The 22277-nt window shown below is 41.6% G+C and overlaps 1 protein-coding gene across 3 annotated transcripts in view; it reads left to right on the forward strand.

The window, feature by feature from the left end:
- The window catches only part of PRKCD (protein kinase C delta), a 43921-nt gene extending 26274 nt beyond the window's left edge, over nt 1-17647 (forward strand). The window contains exons 3-18 of one of the 3 annotated variants that reach the window (XM_072129097.1): nt 768-967; nt 1069-1129; nt 3174-3333; nt 3428-3459; nt 4334-4419; nt 8351-8480; nt 11022-11122; nt 11220-11316; nt 11421-11554; nt 11635-11808; nt 12344-12435; nt 13402-13464; nt 15785-15923; nt 16063-16251; nt 16339-16467; nt 17092-17647. In XM_072129097.1, the coding sequence (XP_071985198.1) occupies nt 768-967; nt 1069-1129; nt 3174-3333; nt 3428-3459; nt 4334-4419; nt 8351-8480; nt 11022-11122; nt 11220-11316; nt 11421-11554; nt 11635-11808; nt 12344-12435; nt 13402-13464; nt 15785-15923; nt 16063-16251; nt 16339-16467; nt 17092-17250 (1946 nt within the window). In that variant the 3' untranslated portion in view covers nt 17251-17647. Of the gene's footprint in view, nt 1-767; nt 968-1068; nt 1130-2383; nt 2523-3173; nt 3334-3427; nt 3460-4333; nt 4420-8350; nt 8481-11021; nt 11123-11219; nt 11317-11420; nt 11555-11634; nt 11809-12343; nt 12436-13401; nt 13465-15784; nt 15924-16062; nt 16252-16338; nt 16468-17091 lie in introns of those variants that run through there. The other 2 variants (XM_072129098.1, XM_072129099.1) reach the window with 2 other exon arrangements.
- The last annotated feature ends 4630 nt before the right edge of the window (nt 17648-22277 follow it).

Genomic DNA, 22277 nt, shown 5'->3' on the forward strand with positions numbered 1-22277 from the left:
AGAGGTCCTGTTCTCACTAGTTGAATGAAGAGCATCGCTGCTACTCCCATTCACTGTCTGAGTGTTGATTGGGGATAGAAAAGTTTGTACAACCCCATTAAGAAGGCAAATCCCACTCCTGGTAGATTTGAAATTTGCCTGTGGCATGAATACTGTTACAATCTTTGCCTAAAACTTTGTTGAAACTAAACGGATGGATAAATAGATGGCTCTTCAATATCAGGTCAGCGGGGGCTCCACCTTTGGAACTCAATCTTATGGATAGATCAACGATATTAGACTGTTGGTTATGGGCATATAATTTTTGATTGATTAATTGATAGGTTATTGTGAAGTCCACACCACTAAGACCCTCACTGATCACTTGAACTGGGTCCAAATTCACAGCAAAAACACAGTGAGGATGGGGTTGAATGCTGCATGGATCAAGCATGTGTTGTGCTGCTCCATATAACATCAGTGGGGCTCATTGGGTATAAACACCTGACTGCTGGGACCCACATTGATCAGAACAGAAGTCTTAGACCCCTGTTAGGTTAATGTGTGGCAACTAATGAATTTGCTTCTACTAAATTGATGGAGTGTCATCTGCCCCCCCTTAATTGATTTAAGCCCTCAAAGTGCCCTAATAAATGCATTATTTTCTTAATATCATAATTCTGTGTATATCCATTATGACTTTTACGATCATAAAATGTACAGGTAAAATAATAATTTGGTAACTTCTGCTCCAGAATGTATAACTTTCTTAATCCCATATATTCCAGAAAGAGGAAAGACTCTTGTCCAGAAGAAACCAACAATGTATCCAGACTGGAAGTCTTCATTTGATGCTCATATCTACGAGGGCCGGGTCATACAGATAGTACTGATGAAAGCGGCTGAGGACCCCCTCTCTGAAGCCACAGTTGGGGTGTCTGTGCTCGCTGAACGGTGCAAGAAAGGGAATGGCAAAACCGAATTCTGGGTAAGTCAAAGCCATGATGTCACCTTACATGGAGAATGTTTTATCTCTGCTTTCTTTTAGTCTTTGACAATTTTTTCTGAATATTTCCTTTCCCTTTGTAGTTGGATCTGCAGCCCCAGGCCAAGGTGCTGATGTCTGTGCAGTACTTCCTGGAGGACATGGGTATGTCATACTAAGGACACGTAGAAGCGTGTGCAGTCCCTGCGTGCTCTGCTCTCATTCTGTCTCATTTTGAGAGAAAAACAAAGTGTTCTCCCCGCAGAGGATCTCGCACCTCGCACGTGGCTCAGCTATTGGTGTGAAGTTGATAGAGGACACTGCGTACGATCTGCAGTAACCCTTACATAGCTAGATTGGTTGCCATACACTAGCTATAAGATATACAAGATCTTGTCTGGTCATTGGCATTCACCATGAAAAAACATAGTTTTAAAAAAGACTAAATCCAAAATCTAGGCAGTCCTGAATTTAAGGACACCTGACTTACAGACAACTCCTAGTCACATGCTGGTATGGATGCTGGTAATTTACTATGATTTATCCTAGGCTGCAATGGATAGCTGTAAGAGTTATTATAATAAATAATAATTCTTTTATTTATATAGTGCACACAGATTACGCAGCGCTGCATAGAGCTTGTCACATCAGTCCCTGTGCACATGGGGCTCACAGTCTAATCAACTATTTTTTGGAGTGTGGGAGGAAACCCGGAGGACCCGGGGGAAACCCACGCAAACACAGAGAGAACATACAAACTCTTTGCAGATGTTAACCTGGATGGGACTTGAAACCAGGACCCCAGCGCTGCAAGGCTGTAGTGCTGACCACTGAGCCACTGTGCTGCCCTTAGTTTTCAAAGACGTCTGTAATGAAGCTTTATTGTTAATCAAAATTAAGAAAATCCAAATGTCAATGGGACAGAAATTAGTTGCCTGGAGATACAGTTACAGAATATACCTGTTCCGACTAGCATACAAATTCAACCTAAGAACAAACCTTAGAGAACCTATTCTGTACGTATCTTGGGGACTGGCTGTAAATCCTGAACCCTCCGCATTGGAACAGCAAATATCCACATGAAAGTAAGATGTATACATTGTTTAGGATTTATAGAATGTCCCAAGATAAGATTCTTTTATAAAAGGAATCAGTACAAAGATCTTCTAATAATATATAATGTTGCCGTATGAAGGATCCATGTACTAGACGCATAATACCAGGAGCTACGGCATGCAGTGGGGGAATAGCAGTTCTATCTATGGAAGGAGGGATGAGGCTCTAACATTAGTATGTGGCATTTATAGTAAATTCAGGAGATAAATATAGTAGAGCCTGAACATCTTCTGTATTCTCTGTATGCATTTCCCTTAACACTCGCTCCCCTCCCTCCCCGTCTAAGTGTTGCCTCCTCCCTTATACACATCTCCGAGTTTCACAGTAACCCATAGCAGGTCCTCAGTCTGTGATCTGCTAATGCTGTGGACAGTCCCAGGATAGCTCTGCTGGAGGATAGCTTCAGTCGCCATGCAGGCTACCGTCTCTGCACGATGGAAGGGTCAGTGTGTAACCTGCTTACTTATTACCGTTCTGCAGACTATTTATCTTCAATTGCAAGGAAATGGTGTGGTCTGCATGATTATCTTGCATCATTCACATACAAATTGTGTTTATTGCATGTTTTTTTATGGTTTTAGAGTGTTTATTTTTTTATTTTTTTTTTTATTCCTGAGCAAAGCTGATCCCTTGTGTGACAATGTGGATGTGTTGCCTCTTCACCACATTTATATATTGCTCCTCTAATGTTGTAATTGTTCTCTACCTGGCTAACTAATTCTATTAGTATCTTTGCTGTTTTTGTATAAAATAACCCCACATTGGAGATAAAAATTCTGATTTGACTGGAGGTTGTTGGCTGCCATGTCCTACAGACACAACTGCAAGGACCAGGGACATTAGAACTGTTCATCCTTGGATGATCATCTTCTCCCAAGTGGGACATTGTTGTCTCTGCATGGTAATGACTAAGAGGCTTTCAGAAAACACTCTACGTCCCCTATTCCTGGACCAGAAGTTGAAGGATATATTTTTATTTTTATTTTTTGTAATACTTTAAAGAGGTTGTCCGTCATCCATCTCCAACCCAGTGCATTCTGTTTCTCTATTCCTGTATGTTATACTCAATGTCTAAGTAATTTTTCCCTGGCAGATTGCAAACAGTCTGTGCGTGAAGATGAAGGTCTCGTGACTATCAACAGGAGAAGAGGAGCCATCAAACAAGCCAAAATACACTACATAAAGAACCATGAATTCATTGCCACGTTTTTTGGCCAGCCAACCTTTTGCTCCGTCTGTAAGGACTTTGTGTGGTAAGACAACTTTTTCTTTGTTACCCGCGACAAGACGTACAGCAGCTAAAAAATGTCTATAAATTCTCATTACTCCTTTGTCTTCTTATTTTAGGGGCTTGAACAAACAAGGATACAAATGCAGACGTAAGTTTCTTAAGTTATCGTACTTTAAATTTCTACAACTTTTGAGAAAAGTTACACACTGACAAAGTTGGCAAATTACATCCAAGTTCAAGACAATGAAAAATCTCACTGAATCTTGTCTTAAACTGAACTTGTGGGAGATGTTCATATAAGACCTGATTCAGAAGAACATAATGGGGACCGATATCCAGCCGCACCATTTGCATCCAGATGTCGGTCCCCATTGACGCCTATGGTGCCTGGTTATGGTGCGGTTGTTTCACCACTCCGTGACCAGAGAAATATAGGACATATCCTATAATCCGCTGTATTACGGCACCAGAAGCTCACGGCCCAGCCAAGCATACAAACGTCTGAATGTAACCTTAGTTTGTAGGTTACACTGTATCTGGCCAAACTGCTTGAATTTCTGTTGAACCCATAAAGTTCACCAAACTTTTTTTGGGTATGAAGTATCACGGAGATAAGCTTAAAATAATTTATGTTGGTAATTTTAGTTTCTGGTTTGGCCAGAAATAACAATCAAAAGTTGATCAGCGGGTTCACTGATGTCTGCAGTCTTTCTCTGACTTGTCTGAGACTCAGTATTTCCCCTCCCCCCCCCCCCCTGCATAGAACTACTATGTAATCCGAGCTTCTGTCTGTCTTGCTAGCAAGTTGGCATTCAGCAGACGTTTCACAGTGAGATTAGAAGAGGGAAATCCAATTTATTGGTTCCATTCACAGACTTGCACTGGCCAAACCTTGATTTTGGCAGGGCCTTCTTAATTTTTTTACTTTGTAGTAACCATGTTCTTCCTCCTGAAAAAATTGGGTGAATACATAACTAGATGTCTATTCAAATTAATAAAAACAATCTTTCTCTTTCTTGCAGAGTGCAATGCTGCCATACATAAAAAATGCATTGACAAGATCATTGGCAGATGTACGGGCACAGCTACCAACAGCCGGGACACTATGGTGAGTTGCCTTAGCTAATCTTATACAGGCCTTTGTTAGGATAAATTCACACTACTGTTAAAACCTCCGTTAAAAGGAAAGAAAGAAGATTTAGTGTATCAATTAAAAATCCCATTGACACCAATGTTTAGGCAGGTATCCATTATCCATGTGTTTTTTTTCGGACATATAAGTACGTAATTTTTTCTCAGTTTGGTTGGATCCTTTATTTGAGAGTTTTTATCAAACAGACCATAACAGATGACATAGAATTTACAATGATGTCAACAGGACTTTTAACTGATCCGTTTAAACCTCCGTTCTTTCCTTTTTTTGTATGAACGGTAGTGTGAACTTAGTCCTATTTTACACAAATGCATGGAACTTGAGAGTGATGTCAGGTGATGTCTGCCGCCCCTTCTGAGAACATCGATGGACGGTCTGTACTGGTGCAAGGGAATCTGTCAATCCCTTTTGTGTACCTGGGGACTTGCTGTGTCTTTTTGGAGTCCGATCAGGATTTACTCTTAGTTGTCCCCTTCTACCACATCCTGCTCTTATACCCTGACCATTTTGCTTGGATTTGTCTATAGGGTATTTTTATGATTTTTGGCTTTATTCAAGTTTTTTTTTAAATTCACTCTGCCAACATTTGCCTTTTGTTATAAGAAATGTGCTATGCGGTCACTCTAGTAAATTACACTTATAACTAAACGAGGCAATTACTGCATTGGCAGTGTCGGCAGCCATTTAATTCTTGGCCTTCCTATAACAATTTCATTAAGGAATCGATACACGGGATTCTTTGTCCAAATGTCAAACCAATATTCCTCCCTCATTTATTCACATGATAAAATAAATCATTTTTTGGCTTAGTAATGTAGTATTATTCATCGTTTTAGATGGAATGTATGAATTACTAGAAATGTATTGCTCTATATCTAATGCATTTGAAAAGTTTTTAGACTTTCACATTTTGATATGCTGTAGTTAGAGATGAAGTAAGAATCTTTCAAAAGATCCGTCTCGCAATCGATTCTTTCCGAACCAATGTTGCTCCAGGTGTCCTAGAAATTAGTATATAACCTCCTCTAGTCATATAAAAGATGGATTTATTTTGTTCATTTTTCACAAATGGCTTTTAATTTTTATTTGCCCGTCCCCCCTTCCTAAGCTCTGGGATGAGTGGCAGCTGTAGTGAGCAGCCAATTAAAAAGATTTGCCTGAAAAATCGGACTCGAATCTTACAAACCTACAAATTGATTTGCTCATCTCTTCTTCTAGCCTTGGTAAAATAAAAAAAAAAAAAAACAATCACTTTTTCCTCCCATCATTCTGTATTCTATGCCCCATAATAACAGTGGCTTTTGAAGAATTTTGAAAACTTTTCTTCTTTATTGAAAAACAAAAATCTTGCATTGGTAAAAGTATTCAGACCCTTTTTCCAAACAAAGGTTTGTACTTCGATTTGGGGGGGTTTTCCATTCTGATTTGCAAACCCTTTTAGGCTCCGTCAGGTTGAATGAGGTCTTTACATTGGCAGCCATTTTCAGGTCACTTCTACATCTGTCCCACCACACAAACCTGTCTCTGAGCTCTACAGTCAGTTTTCTCCTTCTTGTATCTCTGAACTCTACATGCAGTTCTCTTCTCGTCATATCTCTGAGCTCTACAGGCAGTTGTCTCTTCCTTGTATCTCTGAGTTCTACTGGCTGTTCTATCATCTACATCACTGAGCTCTCCAGGCAGTTCTCTACACCTTGCGTCTCTGAGCTCTATGGGCAGTTCTCTCCTCCTCGTATGTGTGAAGTCTTCATGCAGTTCTCTCCACCTTGTGTTTCTGAGCTCTCCAAGCAGTTCTCTCATTCACTTGTCACTGAGCTCTCCAGGCAGTTCTTTCCCCCTTGTGTCTCTGAGCTCTACAGGCAGTTGTCTTCTCCTGAAGTTTTTGACACAAGAGCTTACAGTCTATGAGGAAGAGGGGGGTGACACAAGAGCTTACAGTCTGAGGATGAGGGGGTGACACTAGAGCTTACAGTCTATGAGGATGAGGGGGAGACACAAGAGCTTACAATCTTTGAGGATGAGGGGGTGACACAAGAGCTTACAGTTTATGAGGATGAGGGGGTGACACGAGAGCTTACAGTTTATGAGGATGAGGGGGTGACACGAGAGCTTACAGTCTATGAGGATGAGGGGGTGACACAAGAGCTTACAGTCTATGAAGGGGTGACACAAGAGCTTACAGTCTATGAGGATGAGGGGGAGACACAAGAGCTAACAATTTTTGAGGATGAGGGGGTGACACAAGAGCTTACAGTTTATGAGGATGAGGGGGTGACACGAGAGCTTACAGTTTATGAGGATGAGGGGGTGACACGAGAGCTTACAGTCTATGAGGATGGGGGGGTGACACAAGAGCTTACAGTCTATGAGGATGAGGGGGAGACACAAGAGCTTACAGTCTATGAAGGGGTGACACAAGAGCTTACAGTCTATGAGGATGAGGGGGTGACACAAGAGCTTACAGTCTATGAGGATGTGGGGGGGGGGGGGACACAAGAGCTTACAGTCTATGAGGCTGGGGGGGGGACACAAGAGCTTACAGTCTATGAAGATGAGGGGGTGACACAAGAGCTTACAGTCTGTGAGGATGAGGGGGAGACACAAGAGCTTACAGTCTATGAGGATGAGGTGGTAACACAAGAGCTTACAGTCTATGAGGATAAGGGGTGACACAAGAGCTTACAGTCTATGAGGATGAGGGGGGTGACACAAGAGCTTACAGTCTATGAGGATGAGGGGGGTAACACAAGAGCTTACAGTCTATGAGGATGAAGGAGGTGACACAAGAGCTTACAGCCTATGAGAATGAAGGGGTGACACAAGAGCTTACAGTCTATGAGGAAGAATGGGGTGACACAAGAGTTAATGTGGTGTTGTGTATATAAAATATATATGTGTGGCTATTTTGTACTGTACAACTATAATTATACACTTCTAGAAATAACTTCTTGAGAGGCAGGAAGTACAAGCTACAAACTTCCTTGTGTTTCCGTCAGTAGCTGTTGTAGCAGTTTCTATATTAACATTTGTAGCATTTTATTCACATCCATTCCAATAGTTCCATCACTTTTATTTCTTTACTTTTTGGGGCATAGAATCATTATTTATGGGGGTTTGTTTATTAACGAAAGCATTGGGCTGCTGGATAGAGAAGCCAAAAAAAGAAGCTACCATAGAGCAAAACATAGGAGCGTCTACAGGTCCATTCTACAAACCCAGAAGGACTTTGAGACCCATAATAAAAATTAGTAGGGTGATGTCATGATCATATAAATGTACTATTGTTCACATATATTAATGCTGTTGACCCTACTGGCCCCTATTTTTTTACCTGAGTTGCCAAGCAACATATGAAATACACAAGTAATAATAAGCTTATTACAGGAAAAGAATTGGATATTTGGTAATTTAAAGGGGTTTTCCCACAAATTCAAGTTGGGCCCTATCCACAGATCACAAAAACAAGGGTCCGATGGGGTCGCACGTACCTCAGTCGGACCCCTCGTCGCACCATGAGAGTAATGGAGCAGACGGCCGCGCATGACCAATCTGCTCCATTCATCTCTATGGAGCTGACAGAGATCGGTGAGCACGGCGCTCGGCAATTTCGGCCGGCTCCATTTAGATGTATGGAGCAGAACGGTCATGCGCGGACATCTGTTCCGTTACTCTAATGGATTGACAAGGGGCCCAATTGATGTGCGTGGGACCCCCTTCAGACCCCTCCTTTTTTTGTGATCTGTGGGGGTCTCATCACTGAGACCCCCACCATTCAGCAAGTTAGGCCCTATCCTGTAGATGAGGCCTAACTTGAATTTGTGGGAAAACCCCTTTAAGGCTTTTAACATGAATGCAGGAAGTGACTGGATTTTTCTTTTTTTTCTAGTTCCAAAGGGAAAGATTTAACATCGATATGCCTCATCGGTTTCGAGTTTACAATTATAAGAGCCCTACTTTCTGCGATCACTGCGGCAGTATGCTATGGGGATTGGTGAAACAAGGGTTAAAATGCGAGGGTGAGTATACAGACTTCTGTTCTGTTTCTTGTTGTCTGTGAGATGCTTCCTCTAATATTTTGCCTTAAAGGACACCTGTCATCAGGTCTGTGTCACTTGTCCTGTCACTACTACCTGTTGGAGCAGCTCACAAGGATCCATCCCATCCTTTATCTAGTCAGTTCTTACATTAATCATTGTAAAATCATCTTTTCTTTATCATATAAATGAGGCTGGTCACATGGTCGGAGGCAGTGATGTCACCCCTGTTACCCCTCCCCTCTCCTCCCCCTGCTCATGTCTGTGTGTAATGTATAGTAAAGCATTGCTAGTGCTGGTGCATTACCTGCTGACATGCTCTATCTCCTAATACACATGTGTGAGACACAGACATCAGCTACACAAGTACCTGACATGTTCTGCTACATCATGGCTGCAGCCTGGAGCTGCTGTATCTCTCCTATGCACACACAGGCTGCAGGGGGCGCCAGCACCAGGAAGCACATCATTATACAGCCTCACACCATTACACAGGCTGTCAGTCATGCACTGGGGGTGTGGCTGTACCTCCCACTCATGAATAAACCGGACAGCTTGAATATGATAATGACTCATTGGACATCTCACAGGTCATTTGCATACAGCTTTAGGACCTCATTACTTAGGTTTACAGGCATGTAGAGGCACAATTAAGGGATAGAGGCAATGCTCTCTATTGGCAGTTTATGAAAATATATTTAGTTTAGGGGGGTTATTTTGCCTGACGGGTTCTCTTTAAACTTCAGGGGCTTTAACACATACAACAGCTATAAAAGCTTGCTCTCTCCTAACAATGCTCCACTATTTAGTACATTCTTATGTTTCTCATTCATTCTTTGAACCATTAGTTTCTTTTTGTTTAATGAACAGCCAGTTTTAGTGTGTAGCCTCAGGTATAATTCTGCCATAGAATGTTCTGATTCTTTCTCACTTTGCCTTCTACATTTGTTCTAACCTGTTGTGAAGGACTCTTCAAGCTGCGCCCTCTCCATTCCCTGTAAGGTGCTCCGTCATAAAGTGTCTGCCCATCTTTTTCCACACACAGGGCATACACTTGTCTACATGTACTTCTATACCATCTGGAAGGAAGCTTTATTAAGCTTTATTAAAGGGATTTGCGTAAGGAAAAGTTAAATAATAATAATATACTTTCTGTATCGATTCCTCACGGTTTTCTAGATCTCTGCTTGCTGTGCTGCTATAGAAAGCTTATGTGTTTACTTCCAGCAGATAGAAATCTGTCCATAGTCTTGTGATGGACATGAAGTGGAGCCATTATTATCACAGAGAGTAATAGGAGTGCGATACTAACGGCTTGTGCACCTGTGTGACATCACATGACCATGGACGGATTTCTATCCAGTAGAAGTAAACATTTCTATAGCAGGACAGCAAGCAGAGATCTAGAAATCCGTGAGGAATTGATACAGAAAGTATATTGGAAAACTGTATAACTTTTCCTTACACAAATCATATGAATTATTTGCTGAAAGTGGACAACCCCATTAACTGATTGACTCTTCTTCTGAAATAGGAATACTGTGGCTTGACAGAAATTGACTTTATAAGCCTCTAACAGTTTGTGATAAAACTGGGAAACTATTTTTTGAAGTAGTTCCCAATGCATAATGCCTATTGCTGCAGCAGCTACATTCCGTTTTTGGCTTAAACTTTTATGCAGCTGCTGCCAAATTAAGCAATAAACTTTAATACCTTAATATATAAATTTCTTTCAGAGGCTACTTTGGGGCATGGCGTAGCCTAAGACATCTCTCGGGGCGAAGGCTACTCCACACCCCGAGTAGCCACTTCATACCTGCCTCCCGCTTGTCCTTTCAAACACATTGCACAGTGGCTCCTTTTCCTGTGCTGGACATGCTTCCTCCAATGCTCAGAGAAGACTCGGACCTCCCGCACAAGGCCACAGCTCAGGATAGAGAGGGACTTCTCCGGTCATGGAGCAAGTTTGAAAAGACAAGCGGAGGGAGGCAGCTATGAAGCAACTAGGGGAGGGGGAGAGGTGGAGTAGCCTTTGCCCCGGAGTCTTGGGCTACTCCACGCCCCCCATAGCCTCAGGAAGAATTTTGCAACAGCAATAGGCAACATGCATTGTGAATTACTTCAAAAAGTAGTTTCCCCACAGTAGATTTCCCTTAACACTTTTTAGATCATGTTTCTTTCTTTTTATGGCCCAGCGTGGTGGCATCATCCAGGAAATTAAGTTTGAAGTCAGATGTAGATTTGTTGCATAAAGGGGAGTTTAGCATGGAAGTCAAGCTCTCCCCACCTCTGTTGTGTCTGATGACCCTCACTAAGGGACATCATTAAGCACCTCTCCTATAGTCTGGTGCATGATGTCAGTCGCAGTGGAGGGGCTGTTCTGAGGTGGGGAGAGCTTGACTTCAGCGCAGAGCTGTCTACCTCCATGATTTTATACATCCAATTTTCATATCACTTCAAAGTTGATTTTGTAAACTCTGAAATAAAACTAATCATAAAAGATGATTTTCTTAAATTCCATAGAATGTGGTATGAACTCTCATCACAAGTGTCAAACCAAAGTGGCGAATTTATGTGGCATCAACCAGAAACTTCTAGCAGAAGCTTTGAACCAAGTCAGTGTGGTAAGTAATAGTTTCATGTAGACGAGTACTGGGGAGCAGGTGGGATTTACAGCAACACTGACCAATGTGGGGCCACAAATGTTTTCTGTTTTCTCAGAAATCCAGCAGAAAATCTGATTCCGGCTTGGACAGTATTGCCATATACCAGGGTGTAATTCCTAAAGGTCCTGGAGCTGCAGGAATGGATACAACAGGCAAGTAGAGTCTTTGGTTGAGAATGGAAGCTCTTCAGACTTCCTGCCTGGTGATCTACCAGACTTTTGTTTCGTTAATGTGTGATTTGCTTTTTTCTTTCCAGCAGACAACCAGTATGACAGACTTTGGGAAGGGACCAGTCCTCAGCCAAACATCCGAGTCTCCAGCCTAAGGAACCGCGTCACACTGGATAAATTCACTTTTCACAAGGTTCTTGGAAAAGGCAGCTTTGGCAAGGTAACCACTTGTGGCATTTGGAAGTGTTTTCTCCATTTCCTCCAATGTTCCCCACTGACTTTCATGTCCACCACTTCTAGGTGTTGTTAGCCGAGCTTAAAGGCACAAATGAGTTCTTTGCGGTGAAGGCCCTGAAGAAGGACGTTGTTCTGATTGATGATGATGTGGAGTGCACCATGGTGGAGAAACGTGTGCTCGCTTTGGCTTGGGAAAACCCCTTTCTCACACACATTTACTGCAGCTTCCAGACAAAGGTAAGAATTTGAGTCCTGGACTAGAAGTACAAGCGAACCTGTCACCAGGAATGTGGTGACCGGTTCCAATAGCCTATGCTATGCTGATTTTAAAGATGCCTTTGTAAGCATTCTGAGTAATTTCAGTACTTTATAGAAGTTTAATTCACATTACCTGGCTCCCTGCCAGCACCATGTGGGGAGTCCCCAAGGAGGACTGTTTGCATGGAGCAGACAGGGGAGGGAGGCGGATGGTGTGTAGTAGAGGAAGAATTTATGAGGAGACACAGGCACACAGCTGACATAGAAGTGGGAATTCTGGAAAGTACGTACTAACCCTAACTGTGGGGGGCTGCTAGTTTAGTGGGGTAAAAGCTGGTGACAGTCTCACTCTGGCCCTATGAATATTTGAAAGTGTATTTTCTGACAAAGTCTGACCAAGGATTAGATTATTTGTAATTTATTTGTTATGGGGGATTCTTGGAGGTTATTTTTAATGCAAATCTAATATTATTACTCTGATATTATAAGGTTTTCTATTTTCATATCTAAAAAGGAACATCTATTCTTTGTCATGGAGTTCCTGAATGGAGGAGATCTGATGTTTCACATACAAGATAAGGGTCGATTTGATCTTTTCAGGGCTACGTAAGTACTTTACAATGTTACCATCAGAAAAGTAGGCGGCTGCTATAAGGCTGATTATACACCGGAGATACCTACTGGATAAACACTGAGACAACAGCTTTCTCTCCAAACTGTGCTGGCACTTCATGTCGTGGACTATCTCCTTGTGAACGGAACTATTGGGTTTGCTAAAATCCAGCATGTCCAATTCCTGCATCCTGGGAGTAGATAGGAAGCGCCATACACAATACAGGGTCAGCTTATCCCTCAGAAATCTGGGAGATCTAACATGTGGTGGCACGACCACCCTCCATTTACAATTCAGACTGAACCATTCCCAGATTAAATTTTATTAAAATAGTTGGGTCTTTCAGGGAATGGAAAAAGTTTTTACGTATATAAACCAGAGTAGTTATGTATACACACAGTGGGGGTCATTTACTAAGGACCCGAATCGCTCTTTTTCGTCGGGTTTCCCGAAAATTACTGGTTTGCGCCGAATTGCCCCGGGTTTTTGGCGCACGCGATCGGATTGTGGCGCATCGGCGGCGGCATGCATGCGACGGAAATCGGGGGAGCGGCCATCGGAAAACCCGACGGATTCGGGAAAAACGTGGTATTTTTTTAAAAAATTGTGTCGCTTGACACGTGCTTACCTGCACCCAGGATAGGATGGTGAACTCCGGCGGACTTCAGTGCAGCAGGGCGCACTACCAGCAGACCAATCGCCGGCAGACCCGAATCCTCGTCGGAGAACGCGCTGCTGGATTGCGACAGGGCCGGGTAAGTAAATCTGCCCCAGTATATCCTTGTTTTTGTCATGTACTGGAGTGTAGCAGTCCTGTCTTATATTCTTATAGAATCCGGTTGACCATTTTATCATCATTTTATCAGTATTTAAAAATTTGACAGAAGTCAGGACTGTGGCTAAATCTATAAATAATGACTAATATTTTCCTCTCATGATGATGTATCTTTGTCCTGCAGGTTCTATGGAGCCGAAATAATATGTGGATTACAATTCCTTCACTCCAAGGGCATTATCTACAGGTAAGGTTTGTCTACAGATAATATACCTCCCGATTTACAGTAGCTTCAGCATTTTCCTGTGATAAATCTGGTGCAGTTTAAGATTATCCATTTAACATTTAGGCCCTTTTTAAAATATATACCGGTACACAAACGTGTGTCTCAATAAATTTTGTATATCCGCAAAAAAAATTTTTTTCTTTCGTTAAAAAATTAAATAAAAAAAATTATAGACATTCATTATTATTATTATAGTCGTTAAAAACGAACTGAACTCTTTCACTTCTTTATGTTAAAGTTGATGATTATGGCTTAACGCCAAGGAAAACCAAAAAGTCGTCATCTCAGAAGACTAAAATAATTAACCCAAAACAACTGTAAAGGTTTCCTAAGTATTTTGACAGGTCCTCGGAGTCTGGTTCAGTAGGCAACATAACCATGGGGGGGAAGACTGCTGACTTGACAGATGTCTAGAAGGCAGTCATTGACAATCCACAAAGAGAGTAATACAGCCAGATTATTTAGCAATGACATTTTGATGCTTAAAGTATATATAATGAAAAATTGAGTGGAAGGAAAAATTGTGGTAAAAAAGGTGCATAAGCAACTGAGATAACAGAGCCTTAATAGGCCATTCAAAATATGGGGAGATTCACAAGGAGGGGACCGCTGCTGGCGTCAGTGCTTCCAGAGCCTCCACAGACGGACGTATCCAGGATGACAGTTTAACAGTATATTTTATCCCTCTGCCGATTAGCTTTATGGAGATGGAATTTTCCAGAAGGACTTGGCACCTGTTCACATGTCCAAAAGTAATAATACCTGGTATAATAACCTCAGTATCACTGTGTGTGATTGGCCAGCAAACTCATCTGACCTTCAAGGGGTTTTCCCACAAAAGAACATTTTCACATTTCAATCACATAGTGATGTTTACACAATAAAGATCATTTTTAATCCCTTACTTTATAATTTTACTTGTAAAGTCAGTGTTATTGCGGTTTTAGCTGCTATCACTCCCTAGGCTGCTCAGTGCAAAATCCCAGGGTGTGGGCGGGGTACAGGTGTATATACACTTTCATCTGGTGTCTGACATTGTATTAACACTCTAACACATAGAGAGAAATGAGACCGATCAGAGATGAGCGTTGCATGATGCCTATTGCACAGAGGCTGACAGACTTTTACACAGTTACACAGCTCTGCTACATCTCAAAGATCTGTGCCTGCCTCCCCCTTTCCCTGGATCACTTATCTCCTTGTAGTTTGTAGCTCCTCTCTCTGCACAAGATATGCTGACAGGAAGTGATCAGTGTAAGCTCCGTGCATGGGGAACGGCATACAGGGTCAGAGCAGGGAGAGCAAGAAATCTCAAGTTAGCGGCCTGACCCCAAGTCCGAAGTACAGGGTCGTGTCTAGGGGCAATTAGATTTGTGTACAGCAGGACTGATAGACTGGTTGGACTTATATCTGTGAAATTCTGTATTTTTGTTAATAACAGTGAATTAGAGAATTGTGTTATTTTGTTATTCTGAGTATATATAAGAAACTCGTCTTCGTGGGAAAACCCCTTTAACCCCAGAGAGAATCTATGGGAAATTGTCAAGAGGAAGATGAGAAACACCAGACCCAACAATGCAGACAAGCCGAAGGTTTCTATCACACAACCTGGGCTTCCATAACACCTCTACAGCGCCATCAGCGCCCTAACTTTTGGGTTTTCCTTGGCTACAAGCCATGACCATCAACATTTGAGAAATTCACTCTGGTTCTAATGACTGAGTTGTATATATTCCAAATCAACAGATGGGATGCATTTAACATTTGTAATGCGTTTGTTAAATGGGCCTATACAGGCGGTCCCCTACTTAAGAACACTCGACTTACATACAACCCCTAGTTACAAACGGACCCCTAGATATTGGTAATTTATTGTACTTTAGTCCTAGGCTACAATGATCAGCTATAACAGTTATCACATGTGTCTGTAATGAAGCTTTAGTGTTAATCCTGATTCTTATGACAATCCAACATTTTTAAAATCCAATTGTCACAGAGACCAAAAACGTTCTGGCTGCGATTACAATGATAAAATATGCAGTTCCGACTTACATACAAACTCAACTTAAGAACAAACCTACAGACCCTATCTTGTATGTAACCCCGGGAACTGCCTGTATTCATTCAGCTTATGTGCTGCTATATCTTCTGCTGCGTAGGAATGTAGGACTCACATGTGAACAGAGTCTAAGTAACGCAGTAAGGAAGCGTCGCTCTTATGAATTGCTACAGACCTATAGAGGGCTGATGGTGACATCCGGGACTGTTTGTTTCTATGTAGGGATCTAAAGTTGGACAACGTGATGTTGGACAGGGATGGTCATATTAAGATTGCGGACTTTGGAATGTGCAAAGAAAATGTGTTTGGAGAGAATAAGGCGAGCACGTTCTGCGGGACTCCAGATTACATCGCTCCAGAGGTGAGATTTCCTCACGGTGCACACAGGGATTATCTGAGTCCTCATATTATTACACGTTGGGTCATGGCTAAGCAGATAAACCTTGAGCAACATACATAGGGACAATGATCTCCTAACCTCTCGTATTGTAACCCTACAGATACTACAGGGACATAAATACACGTTTTCTGTAGACTGGTGGTCCTTTGGAGTTCTGCTCTATGAGATGTTGATAGGACAGTCCCCCTTCCATGGTGATGATGAGGATGAGCTGTTTGAGTCCATTCGTGTAGACACTCCACACTATCCACGCTGGATTACCAAGGAATCCAAAGACTTGCTAGAAAAGGTATAGTATTATATGCTTATACTGTATATTACGTACATATTGGGTTCAATAATCAAGTCATTGCTTGTTGTCTGTTCTTCCCCTCAGCTGTTTGAGAGAGAGCCCACAAAAAGACTTGGAGTGGTGGGAAATATCAAACTGCATCCCTTCTTCAAGACCATCAACTGGACTGCATTGGAGAAGAAAGAAGTGGAACCTCCCTTTAAACCAAAAGTGGTACGTTCTTCAGTCCTTATAGCTTATAGATGTCTAAATGTGAAGGACGGTTTCCACTGCAGATTTTGCGCTTGTGCTGTAGGTTCATTTCAGGAATTGTGTTTCATCCTCAATGCGGACAATTAGTTTAGACTATATTGGTGTAGCCCTCGTCTGAATGATACATTAGGGGAAGATTTACTAACACTGTATAAAAGTTAGACCGTTTTTTAAACTGCGCCAGGTTTATCACCACTTAACACTGAACATCTGGCAGAGTTTAAGACTCTGTATTGTAAGTTTACACCCTATTGTTAGGGAATGATTGAGGCCAAGATTTTGCCACATGACCCATTTTTGGTTGCATTGTGTGTTACAACCAAATCAAGTTCCCTAGAGGAACTAGTGCCCCGTTTTTTTTAAGGCAGATATAATTGAAGAGGTTATTAAAGAGACTATCCATGATTTTGAAAAAATAGTTCTTTTCTTCTAGAAGCAGCGCCACATCTGTGGTATTGTGGCTCGGCCAAATACCAAACACAACCTGTGGGCCGGGGGATGCTGCTTCTGGAAGGGATTAAAAATGTCTCTAGTTCTATAATAAAATGTTGTTTTTAATGCTTTTTCACTCTTAATTCTCTGCAGAAATCTCCCAATGACCATAGCAACTTTGACCGGGAGTTCCTTAGCGAGAAGCCACGCTTGTCCTATAGCGATAAAAACCTCATCGATTCCATGGACCAAACGGCATTCCGCGGATTCTCATTCATTAACCCCAGAATGGAACGGATGCTGGACAAATGACAATAGCACCTCAAGTCTTTTAACCTGAACTGTAGGCATAGATTTACACTAAAGGGAATGACGTGCAAAGTAACATCCGTACAATCCTCCATGTTATGCGGAATACACCGACCGCCTCGGAGCGCCTTTATTATCTTTTTTTTTAATATACAGATCACTCCAGAAACAGATGGGATATTATTTTAAAGGGATCTCTCTCATGCCATCTGGGTACTGTACTTGAATGTAGTTTATATGTCCAAAAATATAAATATGACTTTTGCTGTATATACTGCTAGGGGGTACAAGTAGTGTAGGTGGGCAGAAGGGTTATGACAATGAAGTGACTTGGATGAAAATATTTTTTACAGTCCACTCCAGCTTTGTACAAGACAATAAATGCTTATCTGCTATGTCACCCCAGTGCTTGTGTCATTACAATTTCTACTTGTATATTACATATTTTACAACATCTACACCAGCTAATAAACACTGATGATGACCTACCCATAGAACATATCAGATAGGTCCGAAACTGGAAAGCATCAAAATCATTTGATTCCTGCTGACTCCGGTCACTATAACAGATAATGGAGCATCTGGTGCACTTCTCCAATTCTCCAGTGCTAGTGGCTCCTTAGTATTCACTATGGCCTTTAGGACGCTTAACCTCCAGCACTAGAAGCAGTGGAAAACCTCTGATTCAGACCCCAACAGATCTTCTATTGGTGACCTGTTCTAATGATAAGGCATCAATATATAGAGACTGGAAAATACCTTTTGAATCCAAAAAGTTTGTAAATGAAAGGGCTTTTAGTCTAGATTTATTTAAAATGTTTAGGAAGTGTACCTTATGGAGTCACACACTCTGGGTCCAAAATGTCCTTTTAATAATAATAATTCCTTTATTTATATAGTGCACACAGATTACGCAGCGCTGCACAGAGCTTGCCAGATCAGTCACTGTCCCCATGGGGCCCACAATCTAATCAACTAATCTAATCAGTGTGGGAGGAAACCCACGTAAACATGGGGAGAACAGCGCTGCAAGGCTGTAGTGACTCAGTGACTACTGTACAGATAGGACACAGAAAAAAGTAGCAACTAGTAACTTACAAGTGATGAGCTTCTCCATTGAGTGCAGAATATGGTGACTTCTCCCGGCTGTGACTTATCGCTGCTGCATTCACCCCCGATGTCTTCAGCTCCGCGCTGCCCATCCTCCAGACTCTGCAACTACAGACATGAGTCACTTACAGTATAATGTCTCCTGTATAACTATACTGTGCCCCTAAGTAATGCTTACCCCTCACACCACAACTGACCACACTGTGCTCCCCACAAATACATTTAGGACCTATTCATAAGTTTTATTTTATGCAGTGCCCCTTATATTATGAATCACAGGACATCTAATAATAATAATCAAATACTATAATTTAGGGGGCATTTTGTGTGCACATTAGTAGTGTTCTTAAATAATCTACAGCCCCATTATAATATTATAATAAATATTGGTCCAGATATGTGATAACTTGTGTCATCCGCCTTGGTGCACTTTGCGCCAGATAATCTAAAAGTGTCGCACGCTCTTAGTAATTCCGCTCTGTTTTCAGGATGTGACACAGTTGTGCATTTTTAATCTTTGCTTCATGCTATGTCATATCTCAGTAATAAATGTGTCGCAAACTCCGAATAAGCTCCACCACGCCCCCTGTAGGTGCACAGTTTTCATAAGTGTAGGACCATTACACACAAGTGGCGCAAACAAATGCATGTGCAAGATCCAAAGACCCTTCTTTTAAAAAAAAATATAGACAAAAAACTGGCGCATTGTTTGGCCCATTGTGTTCACTGAATGAAAGAAAAACAGGGCATAATAAAATAATTTTACTCGCTTATTTAAAAATGGGGGATGTTATATACAGTAAAATGTGATAACCTCCCCCTGGTGCAGAATCTGGGCTCTCCATTTGGGGAGGTTATCACATTATACTGTATATAATATCCCCCAATTTTAAATGAGTGAGTAAAATTATATTTTAATATGCCCCATTTTTCCTTGGTTATTAACAAAGAAAAATACTATTATAGCCCCCAAGATAAATTACAGTAAATCTCGACGGGTTTGTTCCAGGGTCCTTCATTACAGGATTTCCTTCCGCTGGCTTTCATTTGCCGTCCTAACTATACCTGACCCGGTTCTCCCGACGCGGGACTGCGCTATTCCTCAACATTACTTGTTATAGAGTTTTCCAACCATTGTACCGATCCCCCATGTTTTATGTGTATTGATATTTATTTACAATTTGCACTTGTCCATTCTGTGAATTTAGTACGGGATCTACCTGTTTTTCAAGGAACTCATGAATATTCATCAACGAACGGGAAGTGACACGCAACCTCGGGGTGGAGCGTTCCCCTTTTGTTTTGTTTGTTATTTATCTTTTATGTATCAGTCATGATTAAGAGCGGTTGACCCGCTAGAAACGTGTAGACCTTGTTATCTCTCTCATACAGTGATTTATTAAATAAAGAAGTGTGCATAGGATATTGGCTGGACCGTGAATGGATCTCTCTTTGGAACCACAGTGACCATTCACAACGCTAAGAAGAGGGGACCCTGGACCGGGAAATAGAGATGCAATCAAGGTTCTTGTGGCACCTGCACAGTGAGCAGGTGCTGGCCCGTCTCTGCTTCCGGGCCCGGTCACATCCTCTGTGACTGCTACGCCTCTGCTGCCAACATTACTGACCGCATCCCCACCTAATCACTGGCACCCTGTGACTGACACTACACATACGGATGCTGTGTCATACACTAGTAGGTGAGTCAGTGACACAGAAATTAGTGGCATCTACAAACTTACAGGTGATGATCTGCTTCATCAGGAACAGGACTTCAATATGATTTATCACTATTGAAGTCATCCGTACCACAAGCACATTTCCACACTGTGCCCGTAAAAATATCCCAGTCACTTACAGTGTAATGTCACCTGGATGACAACACGGTACTCCTCGATATTATAAATCCCAAACTACACAATATTAAAACATATATAACCTATATAAAACATACTTTGTGTGGCCCTCCCAGTGTATTTAATATATTTAATAATACACTATATTCCCCCCCGGAACAAATTATCATAGAGTACACCCGCAAGAGCGATTGATAGCCCACCTCTCTGATTTACACCTTTAATATACAGCCCCTAATAATTTAATATATATTGCCACCCAGATAAATAAATATATGAAAGCAACCAAATGAACTTGTATACAGCCCCCCATTAAATGTAATACTGCCCCACCAGTTTAACTATATACAGTACCTCATAACAGACCCCCTCAGTTTTAATATATACAGTACAGCATAACAGCCCTCCTCATAAATGCTCTCTATCCGATATAAGATCTTCCCCCACATACAATCCCCCCAGTTAAGTTATATACAGTACCCCATCAGCCCCCCCCTTATTTTATTTAATATCCATCCCTCATAAACAGGCCCACCCACCCCCAGTTTAGTTACATTCTAATACCAGAGTACTTCTATAGCGACCCCTACACCCATTTTAATCAAGGGTACCATATTCAGTCATCCGTACCCCCTGGTTTAGTCATATATAGCCCCCATAAGCCCCTAATGTTATTATTAATATTGTGGCCAGCCTAAAGATAATAAAAGTTACTTACCTCCTCCTATTCTGTGGTTGTCTCCTTCTGCTCCCGGCTCATATGTCGAAGCTGCGGGTCTGTGCATGGACCGGGCATTAATCATCCACTTTACCAAAAGCTGTTCTGCCACCCATTTTATTTACATGTGCAAGCTCCAAAGAAACTTTTTATCGGCAAACTTAGACAAAAAAACATTTTTGGTTGTACTGCTTGCACAATTATTTATGAAGTGTTTGCGCCAGTTTTGTGTTGTGGCTTCCGTGTGATCGCAGCAACACAAAACTCTGCACCTGAAGGGATGTTCCGTTCATGGCTCAGACCACCACCTTGGTCGGCCGTAAGGAGCGGAGAAATTGCTGTGCCCGGTACATGTTTATTTTTTTTAACCAACCCCCTTCCAGTCACCAATGGGTTTTTTTTAAATGCTCCTTTAATACATCTCCTCCACTGTGCTCTATAACATGCTGCAGAATTCTGGAGTAATTTGTGCCAGAAAATTGTATAAATTTGCATCAAATTTATTGAGTTTTACACCGTTTTTATCCAGTACAAAAATGTAGGGCCACATGTATGCCTGAAAACAGGCCATGATTTACAGGCCAAGTGATTGTTTATTGTATTTTATTATTATTATTTACTGTATATCTAATTCTATCCATATTATGCATTTTATTATTATTCATGGAGGAGGCTGGTTAAATGTTATCATAATAGATCTATAATATGTATGTGATACGGTGCATGATTTTGCACAGAATCAGCCTTTATGGAAAATCCTGAGGTCAGCCCTGCTCCTCCTGCTCTATAACATGCTGCTTGAAGATTAGACTGCATTTTCCAGGGGACCTTCCTATTATACATGGTTGGAAACAACTACCCACATCTTGGAGAAGCGGTGAAGGTAGTTTTGTGGACGGAGAAATCCCAAGGCCATGCCTAATAGATTGTTTGTGTGCACAAAATACATGTATGAACCTTGCATCATGTAATCAGATAGCCGCCTAAAACTACAACTACTGTGAAATTGTTTTGCTTCAAAGATGGTGTCTGTGTTCTGGACTCAACCCTTGGATGGCGTCTGTGTTTTGGACTCCAACCACGGATGGCGTCTGTGTCTTGTAATGCACCTAAAGATGGTGTCTGTGTTGTAGACTCTACCCAAAGATGGCGTCTCTGTTTTGGACTCCACCCAAAGATGGCGTCTCTGTTTTGAACTACACCCTCAGATGGCTTTAACACAAGACCTTGTTATGCAGGAATGTGTTCACCATGAAGTCTTGGATCTTCCTATGAAAAATAGACACAGAACAAAGCTGCACCAGCTACTCCTACTTCTATGTAGGAGTACATTTCCTTACAATAAA

The sequence above is a fragment of the Engystomops pustulosus genome, chromosome 10, assembly GCF_040894005.1.
Source record: "Engystomops pustulosus chromosome 10, aEngPut4.maternal, whole genome shotgun sequence".
In the NCBI taxonomy this organism is placed as follows: Eukaryota; Metazoa; Chordata; class Amphibia; order Anura; family Leptodactylidae; genus Engystomops; species Engystomops pustulosus.